The following is a 21,826-nucleotide window of genomic DNA, read 5'->3' as shown; positions in this document are numbered from 1 at the left end:
GGAGAGGAGGGTCCAGGCTTCACCGTCTTTGTTTCTGCAGTGCCTCGCATGTGCTAGGGACTCCGCGTTTGTCGACTGAACCTACGAGGGCCCCGGGAGGGAGGGGAGCCTGCTTGGGTGTGGAACGCGGCGCCCGACGCAGAATTGAGGTTTAGCCACGCTCGGTCGACCTTAAACCCACCTCTTCCTGCCCGCCCCTCCTTCCCGGACCAAAACCAGCCCTTAAACGCGGGCTGGGCGCAGGCTAGAGGCGGGCGCGGGGATCGCCAGGCGCCTGCGCAGGCAGCCGCCAGGTGGGCAGGTACCTGGGCGGGGCGCGCCGTGGTTGGCGGCGGCGGGGGCCGAGCACTCGGAAGAGCCAGCGACTCAGCCAGAGCAACAGGCGGCCGGCCGGGGGCTGGAGCCGGGGTGGACCGGGCCCGCCATGGACAAGCTGAAGAAGGTGCTGAGCGGGCAGGACACCGAGGACCGGGGCGGCCTGTCCGAGGTGAGTGCGCCGCGGCGCCCAGCCGCCTGGCTGCGCCCTCTCCGCCCCGAGGCTGCTGCGCCCCCGCCTCGGTGGAGGGTCTGCGGGGGGCCTGGGAGCGCGCCGGGTGACACCGGAGCCCCGCCCCCAGCTCCGCCGGCGCCTGTTGCTGGCTGGTAGGAAAGGCAAGCAGGACTTCCAGGATTTCATGGAAAGCAGTTCTGCCCCTGCTCCTTCCCCCTCCTCTCCAGAGCTCCGGACCCCCGCGCTCCCCCCACTCCCCCCACCCCAGGTACCAGGGCCCAGACACTGCACAGGGCAGTCGGCACCTGTTTACTTTTTTGTCCTGCACCCTTTAGCCTTCCGCGTCCCATCCCCCCACAAAGGGAGGGCCGAGCTGGAGCAAAACCTAGAAACATCTGCGAAGGGGAGGGCGGATATTCCCGCTCGGCCGCCCCATCCCTGCAGGCCAGGGAAAGGGCTTTAGGGCCGAGCTAGGCTGGGGCCTCTGAGAACTTGGCGGAGGGAGTCCTCGTAGGGTAGATCGTCTGCCGGGGGGCCTGGGTGACCGCACCTCCTCGCTGCCCACCGCGAGGCGGGGCTGGTGGCCGCGCCCGGGTGCTCCCCGCTGCGTTCCTGCCCAGTTTAGGTTGTCGGGTGTGACACTCGCACCCGACCTTGGGCGCACTGTTGCTGTAAACTACCCCCAGGAAAACCGTGGACTCCTGGACGTCTGGGACCACATCTTGTTTCTCTGTGCACACACTTCACGTAGACTCCGTAGACGCCCAGGACCTCATGAGGCCGCCTGCACTCTTGTTTGTTTTTTTAGAAAGGTTGGTCGAGCTGAAACTTGGGCATTAATGCCCTATGTTCTAGAGCCACACAGGATGTTTATTTCCTATTTCTAGTGCTTAGAGCTTTGTTATTTTTTTTCCCTCCGTGAATGATAAAATATTTCTCTTTATGTTTTGGCGTATTCCGTGGGCCTCAGTTTCCTCATCTGTAAAATGAAGCTCTTGCACAAGATAATATGGCTTCTTTCAAGTTGGATCCTAAGTTTTTCCTCTGATCAGTGTCTCAAGTGGCTATCTCAGCATGCTGCTTTCACTCGCTTTTGTGGTTGCTGATTTTATTCTGACTTTTTTTTTTTTTTTTTGCGGTACGCGGGCCTCTCACTGCTGTGGCCTCTCCCGTTGCGGAGCACAGGCTCCGGACGCGCAGGCTCAGCGGCCATGGCTCACAGGCCCAGCCGCTCCGCGGCATGTGGGATCTTCCCGGACCGGGGCACGAACCCGTGTCCCCTGCATCGGCAGGCGGACTCTCAACCACTGTGCCACCAGGGAAGCCCTATTCTGACTTTTGTGTGACCCTGATACCTCCACGCCCACCATGAAATCTCGGAACCCTAAAAGTTGCTCTCTGAATCTTCACCTTGAAGAAGCAACACTACAGACATTGAGTGTTATAGGAATTGGAGTTTTAACTTTTTTTGACATTTCAAAACAGCCTGTGGCTTCTTTTAAATCTCTTGCCTTTATTAATTGGTCAAGCCTCGGTAATAATTTCATGAGTTCCTCGTTTTTGATATCTGGCTTCTTCTATGAACTCACAAGCCAAACCTCACACTGGGCCTAAGAAAACTTATGTGGTTGACAGTCATGCTTATCTAAAGCTTTATGTTGCATGGACTGTCAATAAGGTTTTAGAGCAGCTGGGGTTCAAGAGGGCGATGTTTTCTCTTCCTGTGGACTCTTGTGGGGACAGCGGGGATGATGCAGATATTTTGATTTAGAAAATCATCATGAAGTGGTGGACAGACACTCAAGAGTGAATGATGTAGTACAGATTGAAAACATAAAATGCTGAGTTAGTTTTTACCTAAAATAGTGAATGCCTGTGTTGGACACAATGCAGGGCTTTAAATAGTTGTAAGCTCAGGCATGTAGAATCTATTTTAGAAAGACTAGGTGCTTCTGTCTTGTTCTAAAACACTGCTGTCAGTTTCCTCTCTCTGAGTATGAGATTCCTGTTTGTGTACATCATTGTGTGGCACTTCATGAGTCCCCAACTACCAGGAAGCATTTTGTGTCCAGCTGAATTCACTCTCAGGGTTGTTTTTGGCTCAGTTTTTACTTATTAGCTCAGGGCCTCCTTGAAAATGTTGGTACTGACTTGATTGTCTCGCATTTCCCATGGTTTTGAGGCTGGCAAGGCTGGAGGATGCTGGTGAAATTTCTGTTTTGTGTGGGATATTGGACTTGGTGGCCTTAAAGTCTCTTCACATTCAATTATAAAAACAGTCAGACGTCACCAGAAGTGAGTGCTTTAAAAAATTGTTATCCTTTTAGCTAGTGGGAAGCAGCTGCATAGCACAGGGAGATCAGCTCGGTGCTTTGCAACCACCTAGAGGGGTGGGATAGGGAGGGTGGGAGGGAGACGCAAGAGGGAGGGGATATGGGGATACACGTATGCATGTAGCTGATTCACTTTGTTATACAGCAGAAACTAACACAACACTGTAAAGATGTTTAAAAAATTGTTATCCTTGGGGCTTCCCTGGTGGCGCAGTGGTTGAGAGTCCGCCTGCCGGTGCAGGGGACACGGGTTCGTGCCCCAGTCCGGGAGCATCCCACATGCCGTGGAACGGCTGGGCCCATGAGCCATGGCCGCTGAGCCTGCACGTCCGTCCGCGATGGGAGAGGCCACAACAGTGAGAGGCCCGCGTACTGCAAAAACAAACAAACAAACAAACAAACAAAAATTGTTATCCTTTTAATGAAAAAAATAAAAATATGATTAGTTCTGTTTCTCCTACATATGAAACTGGGGAATTTTAAAACTTGCCTGGTGATGTCTAGTCACAGATGGCCTCTTGATGAGTTTTGTGATTGATACCTGGTCTTCATAAATCCACCTTCAATCTTCAATCAGTTTCTATGGGCTTCTTTCTGAAAGTACAGGATTTATGTTTTCTCTACAAGATTGCAGGGACAAGGAGGGTCTGAATTGTACCTGGTTTGAAAGCACAGGAATGAGGCAATGTTCCTTTCTCACTTTCTTCCTGTTACCAACCCTGTTTCCCCGAACAGTTCTCTGCTTTTCTTCTTTTGGCAAGAGCCCCTCTTCTCTCCACATCCCAGAGTCAAAGGGACCCTTGTGCATAACTGCCAGTCAGACAGCCTGTGAGCTCTTTGCCTACAGGTTCTATCCAGGTGCTATTCCAGCTACTCTAATTTCCAAAAAGTACGCTAGCACAGTTTCCAGAAACCATGAATTTAAGGAGTTATTTTACATCAGTGGAGTTGATTTTCACTAATTGGCACAAGAAGTGTTTAGCTTTCACTGGATCCAGTTGGAAGTGGAGCAACAGCTTCCTTTGGCCTGTGACTAAGCACGCTTGTGAAAGAACTTGCAACCACGTAGATGAAAAGTTATCGCCCCCTCCCTCATTTTGGCAAATAGGGTGACATTTGGATGGGAGTCAGCTTGAGAGACATGTAGAACCAACGTGTTACTTTCCTTTTTGAAGCAGAAACCACAACTGCTTCCTATCACGAGTGATTTTAATGTTTACAAGAGCTGGCATCTCACCTTCCTGTTGAGACTATTTTGTGCTCTAAATACCAAGGCCGTGTCAAATTGATACCTAACCTTGTGGCTTATCCTGTAAAAAAAAAAAAAAAAAAAAGGGGTGAGGGCTTCCCTGGTGGCGCAGTGGTTGAGGGTCTGCCTGCCGATGCAGGGGACACGGGTTCGTGCCCCGGTCCGGGAAGAGCCCACATGCCGCGGAGCGGCTGGGCCCGTGAGCCATGGCCGCTGAGCCTGCGCGTCCGGAGCCTGTGCTCCGCAATGGGAGAGGCCACAACAGTGAGAGGCCCGCGTACCGCAAACAAACAAACAAACAAACAAAACGGGTGAATCTTTTAAAATGTCTCTGTTGATGCCAAGTAATGCTCAGGCAAGCACTGGATTGAATCCAGTCCAATCCCACTACCACAATTTTCTTCTTCCACGTAGCTCTGTTCATTTTTCCACCTTGGCAGGGTAAGTTCTTTGGTGCTTGCATGAGTAGGAAGAGCGGTGGCTTTCGGTTTTCTCCTGTCCTTGTGGGAGGTTGAACAGGTGAGTCAGAAGTGGTCTAACCCGAGTGTCTGGGGTGCCAGTGAAGACTGGTAACAGAGCATCACAAGGCTCATTTTGGGGGAGAGGTGTTGCTAACGTGGGACCAGGTGGCCCCTCTGTCAGCTCCTAACACCCCACTCCCCCGGAGTGTCACCATTCCTGAGCGTGTCATTCTGTGTAGGGTCATATGTTGCCATATGTTTCTGCAAGTGCCGTGTGTGTGTGTGTGTGTGTGATGAGCCCCACTTTCAATATGTGTGAACATATGGGGCAGATAACCTGCCCTAAATACCTGTCTCCTGAGTGGGGAGGTAGCCATGCTGTAGTGAAGCCTGCCACGCCTGAGGAAGCCTCTGGTCTTCCAGCTTCTGATTTGACAGGAAGTTTAGAGACAGGGTTGAGAATAGGCCCCTGAGCTGGGAGCAGTCAAGGCTGAGGGAGTTGCCGGTTTAGTGACCCTGGGGACCTCTGCCACCACTGCCTTCCTCCATCAGCTGGGGGGATGTGTGGTCAGTAGCATGTGGAATATATATATATTAATATACATATTAATTATATATAATGGAATATTACCTAGCCATAAAAATGAATGAAATAATGCCATTTGCAGCAATATGGATGGATGTAGAGATTATCATATGAAGTGAAATAATCAAAGACAAATATATGATATCACTTATATGTGGAATCTAAAAAAGTGATACAAATGAACTTATTTACAAAACAGAAACAGACTCAGACATAGAAAACAAACTTATGGTTACCAAAGGGGAAAGGGGGAGAAGGGAGGGATAAAATTAGGAGTTTGGGATTAACAGATACACACTACTATATATAAAATAGATAAACAACAAGGACTTACTGTATAGGATAGGGAACTATAGTGAATATCTTATAACAACCTATAATGGAAAAGAATTTGAAAAAGAATACATACATGTATAACTGAATCACTTTGCTGTACAACTGAAACTAACACAACATTGTAAATCATCTACAGTTTTTAAAAAACTGAATCGTATGCTATGCTCAAAGATTGAGTAATTGTATCTACCTAAAATTTGAGGAAACAAGCTCATTTACAATGTAAGACTAATTAAATTAATTAAAGGGGAGTGGTGGTTATAATAAAGTACATCTTATTCTAAGGACAGTAAATGAAATAACATGGATGGGATCCACATAGCTGTACCTTAAGGAAGCACCAACCTACACTTCTAAATAGCTATGAAACCAGCAGAAAATTGGACGTAACAGTCTTTGACATATGCGTAGCCAAAAATTTCTTAAATATGGGTCCTGTTTATATTTCAGCGTTTCCAGGTTTCTGTATTTTCTTTCACATGTATGATTTCTGTCAGCTCTTTATGTTGGCCTGGATCCTTTAATTCTGCTTCTGTATTTGAATATCTACTTCATATATGGCAACAAATAGTACACATAATTTAATAAATGACCAAGAGAAAATGGCCATATTTGTACTCACACACCTAATATCTTTCCACATCAAAGAGAGTGGAAATGTTATCAAAAGATATTTTCCTTTTATTATTATTAAAACAGTAATAAGTGACCATTCTTCTCATGGAATTTGAATCATCTAAATTGAAATATAAGTGTCTCATGCTACATAATATCCCATACTAATATGTTTGTCCTTAATGTCAAAGATATTTGAAGATGATTTTACTTATAATAAACAGAACATGGTGGAGCATTTATGCATAGGATAATATTCTGGAACAATCTCTGAGGTCAGCCTTGGCATAATTTGACTTGTGGTTGTAACGGTATCTTATTCTAAGTACAGTGATTTCCTCATAAACATGGTCAAATCATTTTGTGGTAAAAACAGAGAAAGTACATATAGCATACATGACACAGTACAGTACTAGATAGATTTTTTATGATAAACACTCTTTAGGAAAAATGGAATGCATGTGTTTTTCAAATATAATTTTTCTAAGATCTAAATCTATTACAAAGGCATATGTCTTTAAAGCAATAAAACTTTAAAAATTTTGTAATATAAAGAACAGTGCACTCAAAAAAAAGAACCCAGTGATCATTCCATTCACTATTTTTCCACAGTTTTCTTGAACTCCTCTTTTGAACTCAATAGCATCTGTTGGATAATTTTATAATTCCCTATGGAGTAAGAAACCAGAAGTTATCTATAAATTTCCATGGACGATTTTACAGTTCATTATGGAGTAGGAAAGTAGATAATACCTATACATTGTCAAGGTAAAGTTAAGGGACTTCCGTGGTGGCACAGTTTGTGCCACAGGTTTTACCAAGGACCAAAAACGCTAAATTTCTCTATATGATTTCCAGTGATGGAAACAAGGCAGAGACAGTAAGCACCCAAAGTGGTGAGTTAGCGCTTTCCGGATGCCTGTCGTCCTCATGGAAGAGACCCTGGAACTATTTGTTGGCCCGTTTGTGTCTGTACATCTGCATCGTCCTCTGACGGAACACGTCAAATGTGTCTTTGTGCTCCTGCCTGTGGGCACCCAACCCCTCCCCTTCCGAGGCAGTTCCCACGCTGACGGGCTCCCTGATGCGCTTCCCAGAGGAGCCCAGGCCGTGGCCCTCCTTCCAGCCCATCTTCTGTAGCATCTGGAACCCCAGGCTCTTGTCGGTCAGTTTCTGCTGGGCGAAATCAAAGTCCTGGGGTTTCTTCTTCTTGGACATGGGATGACCCCGAGGCCTGTCATAGGCAATTCGAACCGGTTCGTGAACTTTGGCCTCCTGGATGAGACACAGCACAGCTGTGGGACACAGCTCGGGTCCCACCAGCCCATCTCTTCAATCCACTTCACTGTTTGTGAAGTGCATCGTGCTTGAGGCAGAGTTTCCACCTCTGGAGATGTCCAACCAGAGGCTCGGTAGCCTCTAATCAGCTGCTGGAGAAGAGATTCATGGCTGGATTCAGTGATCATGAGGGCTCCTGTAGCTGTGCACAACTGGGATTCTGTGTTGCTGCCTTCCTCTGTACAAATTCTAAATTTAAGTATGTGTCCTTTGTTTTTGGTGATTAAATATGCATATACATGTATGTAATTAGTTTTTTAAATATTTCAGGTTGTGGAGGCAACTTCATTAAGCTCGGGCACCAGAATAAAAGGCTTCATTGCCTGTTTTGCTGCAGGACTTCTCTGCTCGCTGCTGGTAAGACTGCCTTCCCCTCCTCCATCTTTTCCCCCTGCGTTCCTTCCCTCTACCTTTCCACTTTCATCTACCTCCTTTTCTCTTCTGCTCTTCACTGAAATGCGTGGATAAGAGGAGGGGAGGAAAGGGAGGTGGGGAGGGAGGTAAGGGGCGCGGGGAGGGGAAAAGGTTCCTCTGTGCGCTCCTGGTTCGGTGGCTGTGGTGGGGTGTTCCTCACGTGCGGATACTCTGTGCCTTATCTTCCAGGGAACTCTTCTGCTCTGGGTGCCCAGGAAGGGACTATACCTCTTCGCAGTGTTTTACACCTTTGGTAACATCGCATCTCTTGGGAGGTAACAGTGTTTTAAATCTAACCGTAGCCAATTATTAGATGGGAAAATGGATGTGCGTTGTGTTTGGAGGGAGGTGAAGGAGGATGCTTCCATAGTTTTAAGGATTTGGAGAGAAAAGAGGGAGTTAAAATACAGCACTTTCATATCCTGTCACTTCAACATATATATATATATACATATATATATATATATGTATATATATATATATATATATATATTTTTTAACTTCAGCATTTTGTTTGTTTGCGGTACGCGGGCCTCTCACTGCTGTGGCCTCTCCCGTTGCGGAGCGCAGGCTCCGGACGCGCAGGCTCAGCGGCCATGGCTCACGGGCCCAGCCGCTCCGCGGCATGTGGGATCTTCCCAGACCGGGGCACGAACCCGTGTCCCCTGCATTGGCAGGCGGACTCTCAACCACTGCGCCACCAGGGAAGCCCCTCAACATATTTTTATATCTTAGTTCATCCTTGAAGTTCCACTGGAGCAGGCAGGAACTGCACTACCATTGTGATGTTACATGGCGCGGAGCAGTTGAATGATTTCTTCCACGCTTACGACACTGCCCTCTCCATTGCTCTAGCCTTACTGCTGCTGCCCCTTGCTGATTGCCTCACATGCTCACACCCTGTGCTGGGCTCTGAGGATTCAAGGACGAGCAGGGTTTGGTTCCTGCTGTGATGGAGCTCACTGGGTGGCCAGGCAGACAGACATATAAACTGATACTATAATAGGGTATGGAGAGAGCAATGCTCAGGGGAGGGCAGGTGAGCTGATCTGACGTGACCTGGGGAGGCAGGAGGGCTTCCCGTAGAAGGGGATATGTGAGCTGCTTTTAGCTCTGGCCTCTATCCCTGCTCATCTGAAGACTACAGGAGTTCCTTGTTGGGCTTCTCTGCCTCTTTTATGGACCCTCGCCAGGCCATTTTCCACAGAGCTGTGGAGCCATTCATGTATAGCCTTGCTTAGCCCCTTAGTGGCTTCCCATTCCCTCTCAACGGGTGAAGTCCCAAACCCTCAGCACGCATACAGGACAGGCCCTTCGAGTCGTCCTCCTCAGCCAGGCTGAACTTGCATTTCTCCAAACGTCTTTGTGCTTTGCTTGGGCTGTTTTCTGTGCCTGGGGTGCTGCCCCGTCTGCACCCACCCTTTGATGGGTACTTGCTCATTTGTCAAGACCTGACTCAGAAGTCACCTCTTCCATGAAACTTCTCTTAATTCCCTTTTCCCCTCCAGAATCAATGACCTCCTCCTTTATATGGGCTCTGTCTATCCCTTATATGTTTATGTGACAACGCAGATAGCATTTTATTACACTGACTTGTTACAAGTCTACCACTTGACAAGGGCTGCACTTCTGCCTTACTTGTCCCTAATTGTCCCCAAACCTAGGTCTTTTTCTGCCTGGAAATGTTAACCAAATGATGAAGTGCAATGCACTGGCCACCTGCTTAAACTTAATGTATTAATTCTGTTTTTTTTCAAGTTGTTTTTTTTTAATTTAATTTTTATTTTATATTGGAGTATAGTTGGTTTACAGTGTTATGTTACTTTTAGGTGTACAGCTAAGTGATTCAGTTATACATATACGTATATCTGTTCTTTTTCAGACACTTTTCCCATATAGGTTATTACAGAATATTGAGTAGAGTTCCCTGTGCTATACAGTAGGTCCTTGTTGATTATCTATTTTACATATAGTGGTATGTATATGTTAATTCCGAACTCCTGATTTATCCCTCCCCACCATGTTTCCCCTTTGTTAACCATAAGTTTGTTTTCAAAGTCTGTGAGTCTGTTTCTGTTTTGTATGTTCATTTGTATCATTTTTTTCTTTAGATTCCACATATAAGTGATATCACATGATATTTGTCTTTCTTTGTCTGACTTACTTCACTTAGTATGATAATCTCTAAATTTATTAATTCTTATGATAGTATAATGCTGGCCCTTGGAGATGTCTAATCTTGCCTCCAAAGCTCTCTCAAATACTAACTTTTGGGGGGTTTTGCTTTGGGCAGACAACATAGGTTATAATGTAGAGTCTAGACTGAGCATAAATATCTGGGTGTGTTGGTTAGTCCAAAAGAACTATTTAGCAAATCCTAATGGGACCAACTTTTCGAAGCATTGCCCAGGGAGATAATAAAGGGAGCAAATTGTTATTCCAGGGTGTGTCTAGGAGTTTGTGGCTCTACCTGTAATCTTCTATATTTTTGTATATATGCTGCATTTAATTTTTAAGGCCACCCTTGGCTATTGCTTTTTGTTCAACGTAGGCTCAAGAGTGCACTCAGCACAAACACTTGACCTGGGAGTGCAGCTTTGAATTCAAATGGAAACTTAATGGCACTTGCAAGAGAGGTAGACATATTTAACAAATTTTTGTTTTTAGAACACTCAGTAGCTAATGTCATCTGCTGGTTGGCTTGTACTAAATGCTGGCTGTAAACCAGCTACGCCTGGGGTGATGCGACACGGGGCGTTTCTGTCAGGAGTCGGGAAGCATGACCTATACCTGGCCCTGGCACTTGCCGTGTTAGGCGTGAGTGTCTGCTTCATTTGTGTTTACTCTTTCTCACTAGCCACCTATCAAGTTCCATCCCTACAGAAGGCGTGCTGGGGCTGTCTTTTGGAGCTTGGGAATCCAATAGATGTGGGTTGGAATGCCAGCTCTTTTATGGGCTTAGCTGTGTGATCTTGGATAAGTAAATTAACCTTTCTGAGCTTTATTTTCTCAGCTCTAAAATAAGTGTCATAATACCTAATTCACAGAGTTGTTGAGGGGATGAAATGAGATCATGTACATGATATCTAGCAATTAGCAAGTGTTCCACACAGCACAGATGATATTCCTATCAGCATTAGAATTATCCTCTGGAGATTACAAAAGAAAATGAAATGCTCTACCTTTTAACATAAACTACCTAAGCCTGTAAGATGTGGTTTTTCTTTTTTACATTACCTGAGTCTCTTTGGTTTGTTTGTTTCCATGGGTAGGTTGTTAAGGAGGCAAGGTAGCACCTGGAAGGGAGGGGGTCCTCTAACCTAGTGGTTATGGACGTGGTTCCGGAGTCAGACCTACGTGCATCTACAACCTCACCGTATTCTAGTTGGGTGGCCTTAGATAAGTAACAAGGCCTTTCTGGACTTAAGCTTCTTTGTCTGCAAAATAAGGATGATGACTGTTCCTATAATCAACTTCATAAATTATTAATGGACTAAATAAGAATAAGGCACAAAAGGCCCTGAAGCACAGTGCCTAGCTCAGTCAGAGCTTTTCAAGTGTCAGCTACTATTACGGCTATTATTGCCACAGGTGAGCTGGGGGAGGTGATGGGGAGGCACCTTGGTTTACCTCGTGTGGTTCTGTTCTGGTCTGAACGGCTTGTGTGTGTTTGCCTCTTAGCACTGTCTTCCTCATGGGACCAGTGAAGCAGTTGAAGCGAATGACAGAGCCTACACGTTTGATTGCAACCATCATGGTGCTGGTAAGGTCTGTCTGTTACCTGGATGTCTAAAATAGGAGTGTTTGTTTCTGCTGTTTGCAATTTTTTTCCTCTTAAACCTAAAGACTTCTATCCTTTTCCCTTTCATCTTGACTTACTATCTGATGCCTGTAACCACTGTGGCAGAAGGGAGCATTCTTCATCTAATAATTTTTCCTCTCTTCTGCCGACTTGTGTTTCATTTGATGTTAAGGTACTGCCAGTTCTATAAAGCCCCTCCAGAAGGTGTTGCTTCTTAAATTTGGCAAACTCATGTGGTACTAAGAGAGCTCTGACACCCTCCTGGTGGTGGGTGATGCCACATACAAGGAGAGCTTAGAGGGAATGACTGGGGAACACAGGGTTCATTCTCTCAAGTGGGTGTCCAGTCTCCTAGCATGGGCTTTTTCCCCTTGTCATTCTCTGACTTTGGGATCCTGTTTGCTTTTGTCCGTTTTCCTGAAGCAGGTCTGGTTTCCTCATGGCCCAGCACCCCCGTTCCCTGCTCTCACCACAGTGTCTTCAGTCTTGTCCTATCTTCCTGTCCCATTAACCCAGAATGTCTCTCCCTTCCTTGGGCCCTTTCCTTCCATGGAACCATCCCATCATTCCAGACCACGTCCTCTGGACTGCTGTTACAGTTATCAGTATTGCAATGTCCAGATCTTGAGCAACATACTTTGTAGTTTCATTTGTGTACATCTCATTTGTTCAGATAGGTAAGTTCTCTAAGGCCGTGGCCACACTTGCTACTGTTTTGTGTCCTTTCAGAGCATCGGGCACCATGCTACACACCAAGAAATTATTTCGGTCGTGTTTATTGAGTAGTTACTGATACAGCAGGATGGAGAGGACAGGCATGACTGCCAGCTGGACTACTAATTGTTTTTGGCCACCCCTGGATGTAGATGGCCTGGATAAGTCTCTTGCAAAAAGAACTTACTACGAAAGGACTCAGGGACAGTGTTAGGTGACATGTAAACAAATAATTGACTCTCTGGCTGTGAGATTGACATCTAGTGTTAACCTTTGTCCTCACATGCCCTTTCTACTCCAGACACTAGTGGACCAGAAATGTGCTTCTGTTTGCTGGGCAGAGATTTTGGGAAAATTTGAAAGTAGAAGAGGATCCTTCTCTTTTTTTTTTTTTTTTGGTGGTATGCGGGCCTCTCACTGTTGTGGCCTCTCCCGTTGTGGAGCACAGGCTCCGGACACGCAGGCTCAGCGGCCACGGCTCACGGGCCCAGCTGCTCCGCGGCACGTGGGATCTTCCCGGACTGGGGCACGAACCCGTGTCCCCTGCATCAGCAGGCGGACTCTCAACCACTGTGCCACCAGGGAAGCCCGATCCTTATCTTTTTAATCTACATGAATCCTTATTGGCCAGTTTCATTTCACTGGGATTTGAACTCCTCTGCCAAAGATGGGTGCTCAGGTAGGTTCAGTGCTTTGAAATGAAGGATGCATTTGGTTGCTGTGATAACCACAGAATCGGATTGCTGCAGTTTGATGTGTTGTTGTAAGTTTGTCAAGAATGGTGTCTTTACAGTTTCTTCCCCTCCCTGTTATCATTGTCATTGTATTAATTAAATAATGTTTCCTTTCTGTCTCTAGTTGTGCATTGTGCTTACCCTGTGTTCTGCCTTTTGGGTAAGTGTGTATTTTAATTTTCGTTAACCTTTTTGGTGTGTGCCTCTTGTCACACACGTACCTATAACCATATCATTTGTCTTCCAGTGGCACAACAGAGGGCTTGCTCTCATCTTCTGCATTTTGCAGTCTCTGGCCCTGACGTGGTAAGTAACCTTTTCAACAGTCCCTTCCCACATCGATCTCTGACTCATGCAGCTGAAGGAGATAAAATCCCACATGGTGTGGGTAGGAGGATTAGGAAAACAGAAGCTTTTCAACTGAAGAATCCTTAATGGTGCAAATCAAATCACACCACAGAGCACCAAAGCCTGTCGACTCAGCCCACCGCCAGTAGGTGGCATCAGTGGCCTGGAGTGGTAGTGGGAGGCTCTTTGCCCACTGTGGCATTTTTGCTGGGCTCAGGGTTGATTTTGAGATGTTACAAACGTTATGCAACCACTCACGTCTGGTAAGGACAAGGACAATGAAGTTGTGTACGGGCTGGTAAAAAGAGGCTTGTGAGTCAAACAGGCATTAAAGAAAAAGGAAACTGGTAAGGAAAATCGCGAGTGTTACATTTGTGGTGGGATGAATCATTTAACAGAAGGACAAAGAGTGAATTGTCAGCAGTAGATGAGGAGCGGTGACTGATGAAATGGAAAACCGTGTGGCTGTGCGCCGTAGCAAAACCAGGGAGTTGTGCCCTAGGGGCCATGCATAGTGAAAGGACCACTGGAGACATCATCATTCAAAGCCATGGATGGGGCTGTAGCTTCATGGCCATTTCAAACTGTCCAACGTCAAAGTAAGGGGGTGCTGGCATGTATGGAATCAATAGCTTCTGAGACGTTTCTATAATATGTTCACAGTTTATCAAGGGGTGATATCTGCCAGAACAGTTTCATAAAAATGTGACTTGATCTACTTTGGGAAAAAATGTTGGCTCTAATGCGAAGAAAGAAAGACTGTGAAAGTTTTAAAGCATCCAAGGATCAAATGTTGTCTTATTTGATAGAAATGGATCTTGAGACTGCAAGCTTAACACCCATCCTTCCTTTTAGTAATTTTGGACTTTTGAATAAATGTACTTTCAAAATGCCCTTTGGAATTTATTCCAGGTAAGTCAGCTTTTATTGATTCCAAGTGGTGAGTGTCAGCTACGGAGGGGAATGATGGCCTGATTTTAATGTGACACATACAGTGAGGTAGTGGGTACTGAAAGGACCTGGTGTGATGGTTTATGTTTATATTTTGGTTTTCTTCTCGGGGCAGAAATTAGTCCCTACATACACATGCCTTTCTTCGCATGTAGACTGATTCTGAAGCCATTTTTTAAAGGTTCAGCGTTCATATGTGCACAGGCAGATGGCCCTATTCCAACCCTGATGTGTTCCAACTTTATGTGCCTTCTTAGAGTTGATTGGCTTCCAGCCCGCCTGACACCCAGGCCTGGTCTTTGGGGGCGTGGCCAGCTTCCTCCCCACTGTGGTTCCGATCTGGGCGAGGAGGCTGAGCTAACTGGGACCGCCAAGATATCTGTGGGCTTGGGTTCTTAAAGAATCATAGCTTGCTTATACTTTCATCCATAGGGCAGTTGGTAGTGCGTTTTTTTTTTTCTTCTCCTATTCTCTTTTCTCTTCTTTTAAAATTAATAGGCATAGAGCGGAAAATGTATCCCAATGGGGTAGAAGTTGTGTTCTGTTGCGAACTTGTAACGTATTAGAGGACAGCGGATCTGGATTTTCTCTGAGGTTCCTTTAGAATAGGGCTTCTAGGTCATCTGGATATCCGGAACCTGCCTGTCGTAGGTCATGCTGCTGGCTCATGTGGTTAAAGCAGTAACCCCGTGAGGCTGAGGTGACAGAGTTGTCCCCATACGGGCCTTCTGCCCTCCTACTTTGGCTACACATGACACCCCCTTCCCTGTTATACACATGGCACAGCACACGCGCGCGTGTGTGTGTGCGTGTGCGCACGCACCCTCCACACTGAGGAGGGAGGGGGTCTGGACACATCACCGCAGGTGGTCTTGCAGCTCAGACACCCAATCCACTGTGTAATCTTCCACTCCCTTCATTTGACTTGATCTTTTGTTTGTTTTTCATTGTAGGTATAGCCTTTCCTACATACCATTCGCAAGGTAAGACTGTCTTTAGGATTATAATGTCTGTCATTTGGGGGTGATGATAGTTTGCATGGGGCCTTTTAGTTTAGGGTGCTTTCAGAGAGTTCATGCTGTTTTATCTTTATGAAAATCCTTTGAGACGAAGAGGCAGATGTTATACACCTATTTTATAGATTAGTGAGCTAATGCCCCCCCCACCCCCCACCCATAATACAACCAGTGATGGGCATTGACCCAGGTCTGCCGATTCCTGGCGCTGGGAACATTCTGCTGTGATAGACAGTATGTATATGTACATTATCACTCTTTTCACCTGTAGGTTTGAGGAGATTTTCCTAAAGGTGAACATCCCCTTAATATCACTGAGCAAGGGATGGAGGGGGTCTACGTTCATGCTTGTTTTCTTATACTATCCCACTGATGGGAACATTTCAGAAAAGAATTCATAAAGGGAAAGTAAGCAGGGCCAGGACTCTGGAGGGCCAGGGTTTCCTAATTAGCAGTGTGACCTTGAGCAACTCACTTGACCCCCGCCCCCCCGCCCCTCCCCCCGCCCCCCCGCCCCTCCCCCCGCCCCGGCCTGAACGGACTCGTGATAACGGACTTGGGTTGGCCCCTTCTCACTCCGAGCTTCTGACCTCCAAACCTCCTTTAATGAGCACTTTCAGGGATCTTTGCCTCTGACTCTGTTCTCATGTCACCATTTAATTTCCATTCTTCTCTTTCCTGACCTGTTAACTAAAAAGAGGCTTTTCCTTAACAGTGTTGAGGCAATGAGAAATGTGCGAGAGCTGGGAAGGAGGTAGAACAGGCTTAGGCCTTCCAAGGCTGTTGCTGACAGCGATCAGGAGATGGTGGCGAGTGACTAATTAGATGAGAAGTTAACCAGCCCGTCACGTTAAAGGCGGCTGGGTGGCTTTGTGAGTAGGCTTTCCGGGTCCTTTACTATGTGTATTGTGAGCTGCCACAAGGGATCTTATTTGTCCCTAAAACCCTTTCTCGTGCAGAGCATCTGCTGGGACTTCAGTGCAGAGCGTATCTTAAGACATGCTGTCCTAGAATTACCTTGATAGTAAAATGCAGTGCCCACTCATGCAAATGCATTCTCTCATGCTCCCTCCCTCCTTCCCTCCCTCGTGTGACTCCAGTGTCCTTGGCCCAAATGCAGCTGAGAACACAGGAGTAGAACTGGGGGGAGAAGCCCTAGAACATGGCCGATATGGCGGTGGGATGGATGCGCCTGCTTGAATAGAAGAGTGATTTGCTGAGCCCTCACACTTTCCTTGCACGCTCTACACTGAATTCCAAGGAGCAGGTGCCTGGGATAGGGCTCATACATCAGGGTAGCAAGCGCTGGGTACCTATAGAGGGCTCCCTGTGCTAGGGAACTCCTGCAAGATGTCCCTTAACAAGTTTCTGCTGCTTGCTTAGAAAGGAGAAAGGCCCTAGCGCCTATTTGACTTAATGCTTTCGGTGCATTCTGTGATTCTGGTTGATACTGAAGTATACAGTCCTGACTAATTTCTTGGTTTTAGATAGTTTCCACTTTCTTTCTATCTAGCTATTCTTTATTAAATACCTACTCTGTTCCATGCACTAATTCCCAGACTGGTCTACAGGGTAAGTGGGGACGTGCCCTTTTACAGATGAGGAATTGGATACTCAAATAAGGCAAATCCCTAGTAGATGTTGAAGCTGAGGTTTGATGCCATGTAGACCTGACCCCATGGTCTGGGTGCTTTCTGCTCTGCAGCGTGCTACTCTGGGTGCCCAGAAAATCTCAGGGAAGGTCTTTACCACTTCCAGGAGCCTTTGGAGTGATGATCTCCCATTTATCTTTGTGTTTTTTCTTCCTAGGGATGCTGTGAAGAAGTGTTTTGCTGTATGTCTTGCATAACATACGGCCGGTTTTGCAAAGCTTTGGAAGGCATGGTGGATGGAAGCTCGTGGACCGTGTTGTAAATATCTTCTAAATCTCTGTCTCACAGACATGTGCCTTTGATCTTGCAGCGACATGCTGCTTGCATTCTGAACACCTGAGGGTTGCTTTTGGAGGCAACGGCGTGTTCCCAAACCCAAATGTCTGTAGCACAATATGAGAGGTGGGTTCTGTATCTGATGGAGTGGAATCTTCCTCAGGCGCCTTTGCATGGGGTTCCACTGAGTTCTCGTAAATAAAAACCTTGTTCAGCAGCAGCAGATAAGCTTTGGGAGCCAGTGATTCCCAGCTGGCAACAGGCCGCCCTGTTGGAGTCTCAGAGGTGCAACAGGAAGGGATAGAGTTTGGGGGTCTACAGGGACTTCGTAGATTCATTCCTCAGCGTGGCATCCGTCACCCCTGCCCCACACAGTGTGGACACGCTTCTACTCTGGTGTCTGGGAACAAGTGCTTCTGTCCACCTGACAGCAGCACACGAGCCCGTGGAGAGTCTGGCCGTGGACTGAAGTAGAAAAGGAGCACCTTTTGGTGATGTGTGTTGTTTTTAGACCTGAGCCGTGGCTCTTTTGCTGTCCTGATTCCACACCTGCCCATAGAATGCATTTTCTAACCTTCAGTGCACCCTTTTTTTCTCTTGGGTTTTTCTTTCTCCCCGCCACGTATCTTTACTCTTGACCTCTTGGAACGAGATTGAGAGAGAACAAAGCAGCAGCAGCAAACACTACTGCTTCCTTTTGGACGAGACCTGGTAGGAGGTGAAAAATCTTGCTGCTCTCTGCTGTATTTTTTCCCCCATTATTTATAAATGTTTGCTTTTAAACTGATGTTGTTTTCCATTCTCCCCTAGAACGGGGCCAGGGGAGAGTAGGTGGGAAGACAGACCCCCACTGTGGAGCCAGCAGGAAGTAGGCACGCCTGCCCAGTGACCTTTAAACAGTCCAGCGTTTGCAGTGGAGCCTGTGCTGGAAACAGGGGGAGAAGACACCAGGGGCTGTGGGGTGGCCGTATTGCAGCTTGATGTCTGGCCACAGACAAAGTGCTTTCATGTCCCTGATCTTGTCTAGTCCTCGTAAGGGCCTTGTGATGAAGCAGGGATTGTTATCCCACTAGGCAAGTCAAGGAAATCAAGGCTCAGAGAAGTTACGAGATCCGCCCAAAACCACAGTCGATGGCAGAACTGAGCCCCAAGCCTGGGTGCCCCAGCTTCGGTCCCCTTCATGACACCATGTTTTCCCGGTGTGGCTCTGGTGTTACCTCCTGTAACTGTTTTCCCTGTTTTCATCAGCCAAGCCTCTGCCTTTTCTGGTTGCAATCTCTCTACGTCATTGTATCTTCTCCTGCTCAGTCTCCCTTTGGGAAGCTTCCTCTTGGATCTGTAGGATCTCCATCAGGCCTTTTGTGCCCTTTAGCTCTTCCTTGCGGCCTGACCATCAGAATGCTCTATCTTGATCGTTGGAGTTCTTGGCATTACAGGACCTCCAAAGTTACCTCCAGAGGAGAAGTCTGTTTGGGTTTGCCTTTCTGTTCTTCTCCTAGGTTGGCCGGTCCGCTCAGGCTCTTGCTCTGGGAATCTCCAAACCAAAGGCAGTGGTCCACTGCTTGTCTCCTTGCTTGTGGCTGACTGCTGAATTCATTTTCCTGCTGCAGCCAAGACCTCAGACCGGTGAGGCTTTTCCTCTGAACTGGGGAGGTATGAACAGGCCTGATGGGGCCAGAGTGTGGAGCCAATGTTACTGGGTCCTTTTCTAGGCTGTTGAGGGCATCCTGTCTTCTGCTGAGGCCCCTAACCTACCTTCAGCCAGGAGTGGAAAATATACGCTACCGTCTGGCTTGTGTGGGGTTTCTTCACAGGCCAGGTGCTTCCAGGAGACAGCTCAGATCTCAGAAGGGCTCTGTGAAGGCTGTCAGAAGTCGTCTTCTCTTTAGAGCTGATGTGAGGCTAGCCTGGTCACTATGAGCTTCAAATAGCCTGGAGTAATACACCTAAAAGGCTGACCCCTTTGGGCCCTTTTCAGAGGCTGGACTTGACTTTGTGAGACATGAGGTTAAGATGTCACCAGGCCTGTATAATGTAGTGGTGGTGAATGTGGGCTATGAAACGGGTCTGGGTGTGAGTTGTGGTTCAATCCCCTGCTAGTGTCATGTTGAACAAGTTCCTTAACCTCTGGTCCTCACATCGCTCATCTGTTTAAAAATAATGGGGATAATGATTCCTGCCGGATCATCACAGGATGTCAATGAGAAACGTGTCAAGTGCTTAGCATGGGGCCCAGCATAGGTAAATGATACCTCCATAAAAGGTGGGTATTATTATTTCATCCCAGAAATAATGGATGACCATTGAAGGTGATAGGGTGACTATCTCTGGCCATTAATTTATCTAAAAAAGCTTATTTGGTAGTACGTGTCTGGAACTGTAGACATTGCCATGCACTATCTTGTTGAATATTCACAATCACTTTGCCAGGCTAGCAGTCTTGTGTCCATTATTAGAGAAGGAACAGCCTCAGAGCGGGTAAGCGGTCTGTACCCGATCTCACCAGCCGAGGGTGCTAGCTCTTGCATGAAAGCTCCTGCTTTGCCTTAACTCTGGAAGCCTGTGGCCAGTTTGTTCAGACAGCTCCAGTCCGGACACCTCGGCAGCTTGTGGGTGATCCCGCCTTCCAGGATCTTCCAGACTCCGAAATGTTTCCTTCTGCCGCCTTACCCGTTGGTTGCTTTTCCCTACTTGTTTTTGTCTGCCGGCCTGTAGGAGTCAGAAATGCATTTCAGATATGCTGAAGGCTGTTACCAAGCAACTGTGCTGGTTAAAAGCAGCCTCGTGGGTGAGATGAGGAGTGGAGAGTTAGGGTTTTAGGTCCTGTGGTTGGTCGTGGTCTCTGTTTCCCTGCTCCCCTGCCTCGTCTGCTACCCCGTTCACTGCTGGGTGAAGGAGAGATCCTTGCGTTTCGGAATGAAGGGAACCGCTGAGGCAGCTCTTTCGTAGACAAGGAACGTGTTCGTGCAAGGCTGTGCTTCCAACAGCTGGGTGGGAGCGCTGGCCTGAACGCTCTTCCCTGGCCGTGTTTGCCTGTGACCGCTGTGTTGGGAGCAGCACTGCTCTCCAGACTTGGAGAGCCGGCTTCCAGTGCTCTTGGCCCTCTCTGCCTTCTCCTCACCCCTTAGAGACTGGACGGGTCTGTTTACTAACTCGCTGCGTCCCATCTCCTCCTGTCTCACTGTCTAAGAGGTCTCCCCTTTTGCCCGATGTGCTCAAGGGAACCTCTGGCTCTCCAGCCCCTCTGCGTGGCTGTGCCTGTGGCCACTGCTGCTGAGACCCGGCCAAGGTTCCTGCTCTCCCTCCCTCCCACAGACGGGCTGTCTTGTCCTTGGGAAGGACCGACCACTCTCCGCAGCTGGGCATTCTCACCAGCTTCACTGTCTCAATGCTTGGAGCTCCTGTGCATCACACCTGTATGGTGACTGTGGGTTATCCACCTGAGTGCTACCTTCCACCCTAATCAGTACATGCTCAGGGAGCAGGAAATACAGTCATGAAATGCCTCTAAATAAAATTACCTTTGGATACTTCTGTTAGAAAAGATAATTAAGAAGTGGGTCATACCTTAAAAAAAAACCAAAAGGGGTGTGGGCATACCGGTTTGGCTGCTTCTGCTTTTGATAGCTCCCCGAGAGTGACGTGTTAGGACACGTGTGATGAGACTTGGTGGAATGAATTAGGGAATGGAGCTGCAGCCCTGTGGCTGTGGAGTCCGTTTTCTATGGGGCCGCCTACACCAGTCTTGCCTTCTTGTCTCTTTCCTTAGCTAACTTCTGACTAGAGTCTGCTGTAGGATTACAGATACTTCAAAATCCACAACCCATCCTTCAACTTCATGTTCAGCAAATCAACAACAACGACAGAAATCAGTGTTTAAGGTTTATAGAGCCATGTTGCTAGATTACAGGCATTGTTCTTTTGGTTTTAAAAATCTAAGGCTTTTTAAGATAAGTTTGAAGATGTGCAGTAGCTTCCTTGCAGATAGCATTTTAAAAGAAGCGAACAGACCTTCACCTGAAGTTAAATACTGATTGATACTGTGTAGCTCTAGGTAAGATTAACAAAAGAATTTATATTGAGAAGTCTAAATTTTTTAGCAATTTCTATTTAAAAAGCTGGGGGATTAAATCATGTGACTTTCAAGCACCTTCTAATTCATAATTTTATGCAATTCTGAGATCTGGAGGATTTTTTGTCAAGTGAAGAGGAGAGTGCCGTGCAGTGTTTTTGCCTCCAGTTTACTTGAGATAGGGCGTTTAGTCCCCCTTTTCGGTTATTTCTAGTTCTACCTTGAATGCATAGGTGACACTCCTAAGCCCCTGGTACACTTAAGCTTTGCTGTTGATGGCTCAGATTTCTGTCCCTTGACCTCACAAAGGGCCTCGCAAAGCACCGACAGAGGTCTCACCACAGAGCCTGTGAGCAGAGCCCATGGTCCGTCAGAGCCTTTGTTAATGTAAATTGACTGAATAAAATTATGTCCTTCTTAGCAGGAGCTGATAAACTGA

General features: G+C 47.1%; 1 protein-coding gene across 1 annotated transcript; it reads left to right on the top strand.

Annotated features, from left to right (window-relative positions):
• The first annotated feature begins 222 nt into the window (after positions 1 to 222).
• SFT2D2 (SFT2 domain containing 2) lies at positions 223 to 18,448 on the top strand. Its single transcript, XM_060091297.1, has 8 exons — positions 223 to 487; positions 7,679 to 7,765; positions 8,012 to 8,097; positions 11,504 to 11,585; positions 13,197 to 13,232; positions 13,320 to 13,378; positions 15,325 to 15,354; positions 17,197 to 18,448. The coding sequence occupies exons 1-8, from the start codon at positions 425 to 427 to the stop codon at positions 17,234 to 17,236; spliced, it is 483 nt and encodes a 160-aa protein (XP_059947280.1). The 5' UTR covers positions 223 to 424; the 3' UTR covers positions 17,237 to 18,448.
• The last annotated feature ends 3,378 nt before the right edge of the window (positions 18,449 to 21,826 follow it).

This window comes from Mesoplodon densirostris, chromosome 2 (genome assembly GCF_025265405.1).
Source record: "Mesoplodon densirostris isolate mMesDen1 chromosome 2, mMesDen1 primary haplotype, whole genome shotgun sequence".
In the NCBI taxonomy this organism is placed as follows: domain Eukaryota; kingdom Metazoa; phylum Chordata; class Mammalia; order Artiodactyla; family Ziphiidae; genus Mesoplodon; species Mesoplodon densirostris.
This window is presented reverse-complemented; position numbering and strand designations above follow the sequence as displayed.

Coding starts and splice junctions, on each gene's coding strand:
- SFT2D2 (XM_060091297.1), top strand. CDS start 425: ATGGACAAGCTGAAGAAGGTGCTGAGCGGGCAGGACACCGAGGACCGG. Junction 7,766..8,011: donor GACTTCTCTGCTCGCTGCTG/GTAAGACTGCCT, acceptor CTTATCTTCCAG/GGAACTCTTCTGCTCTGGGT. Junction 8,098..11,503: donor AACATCGCATCTCTTGGGAG/GTAACAGTGTTT, acceptor TTTGCCTCTTAG/CACTGTCTTCCTCATGGGAC.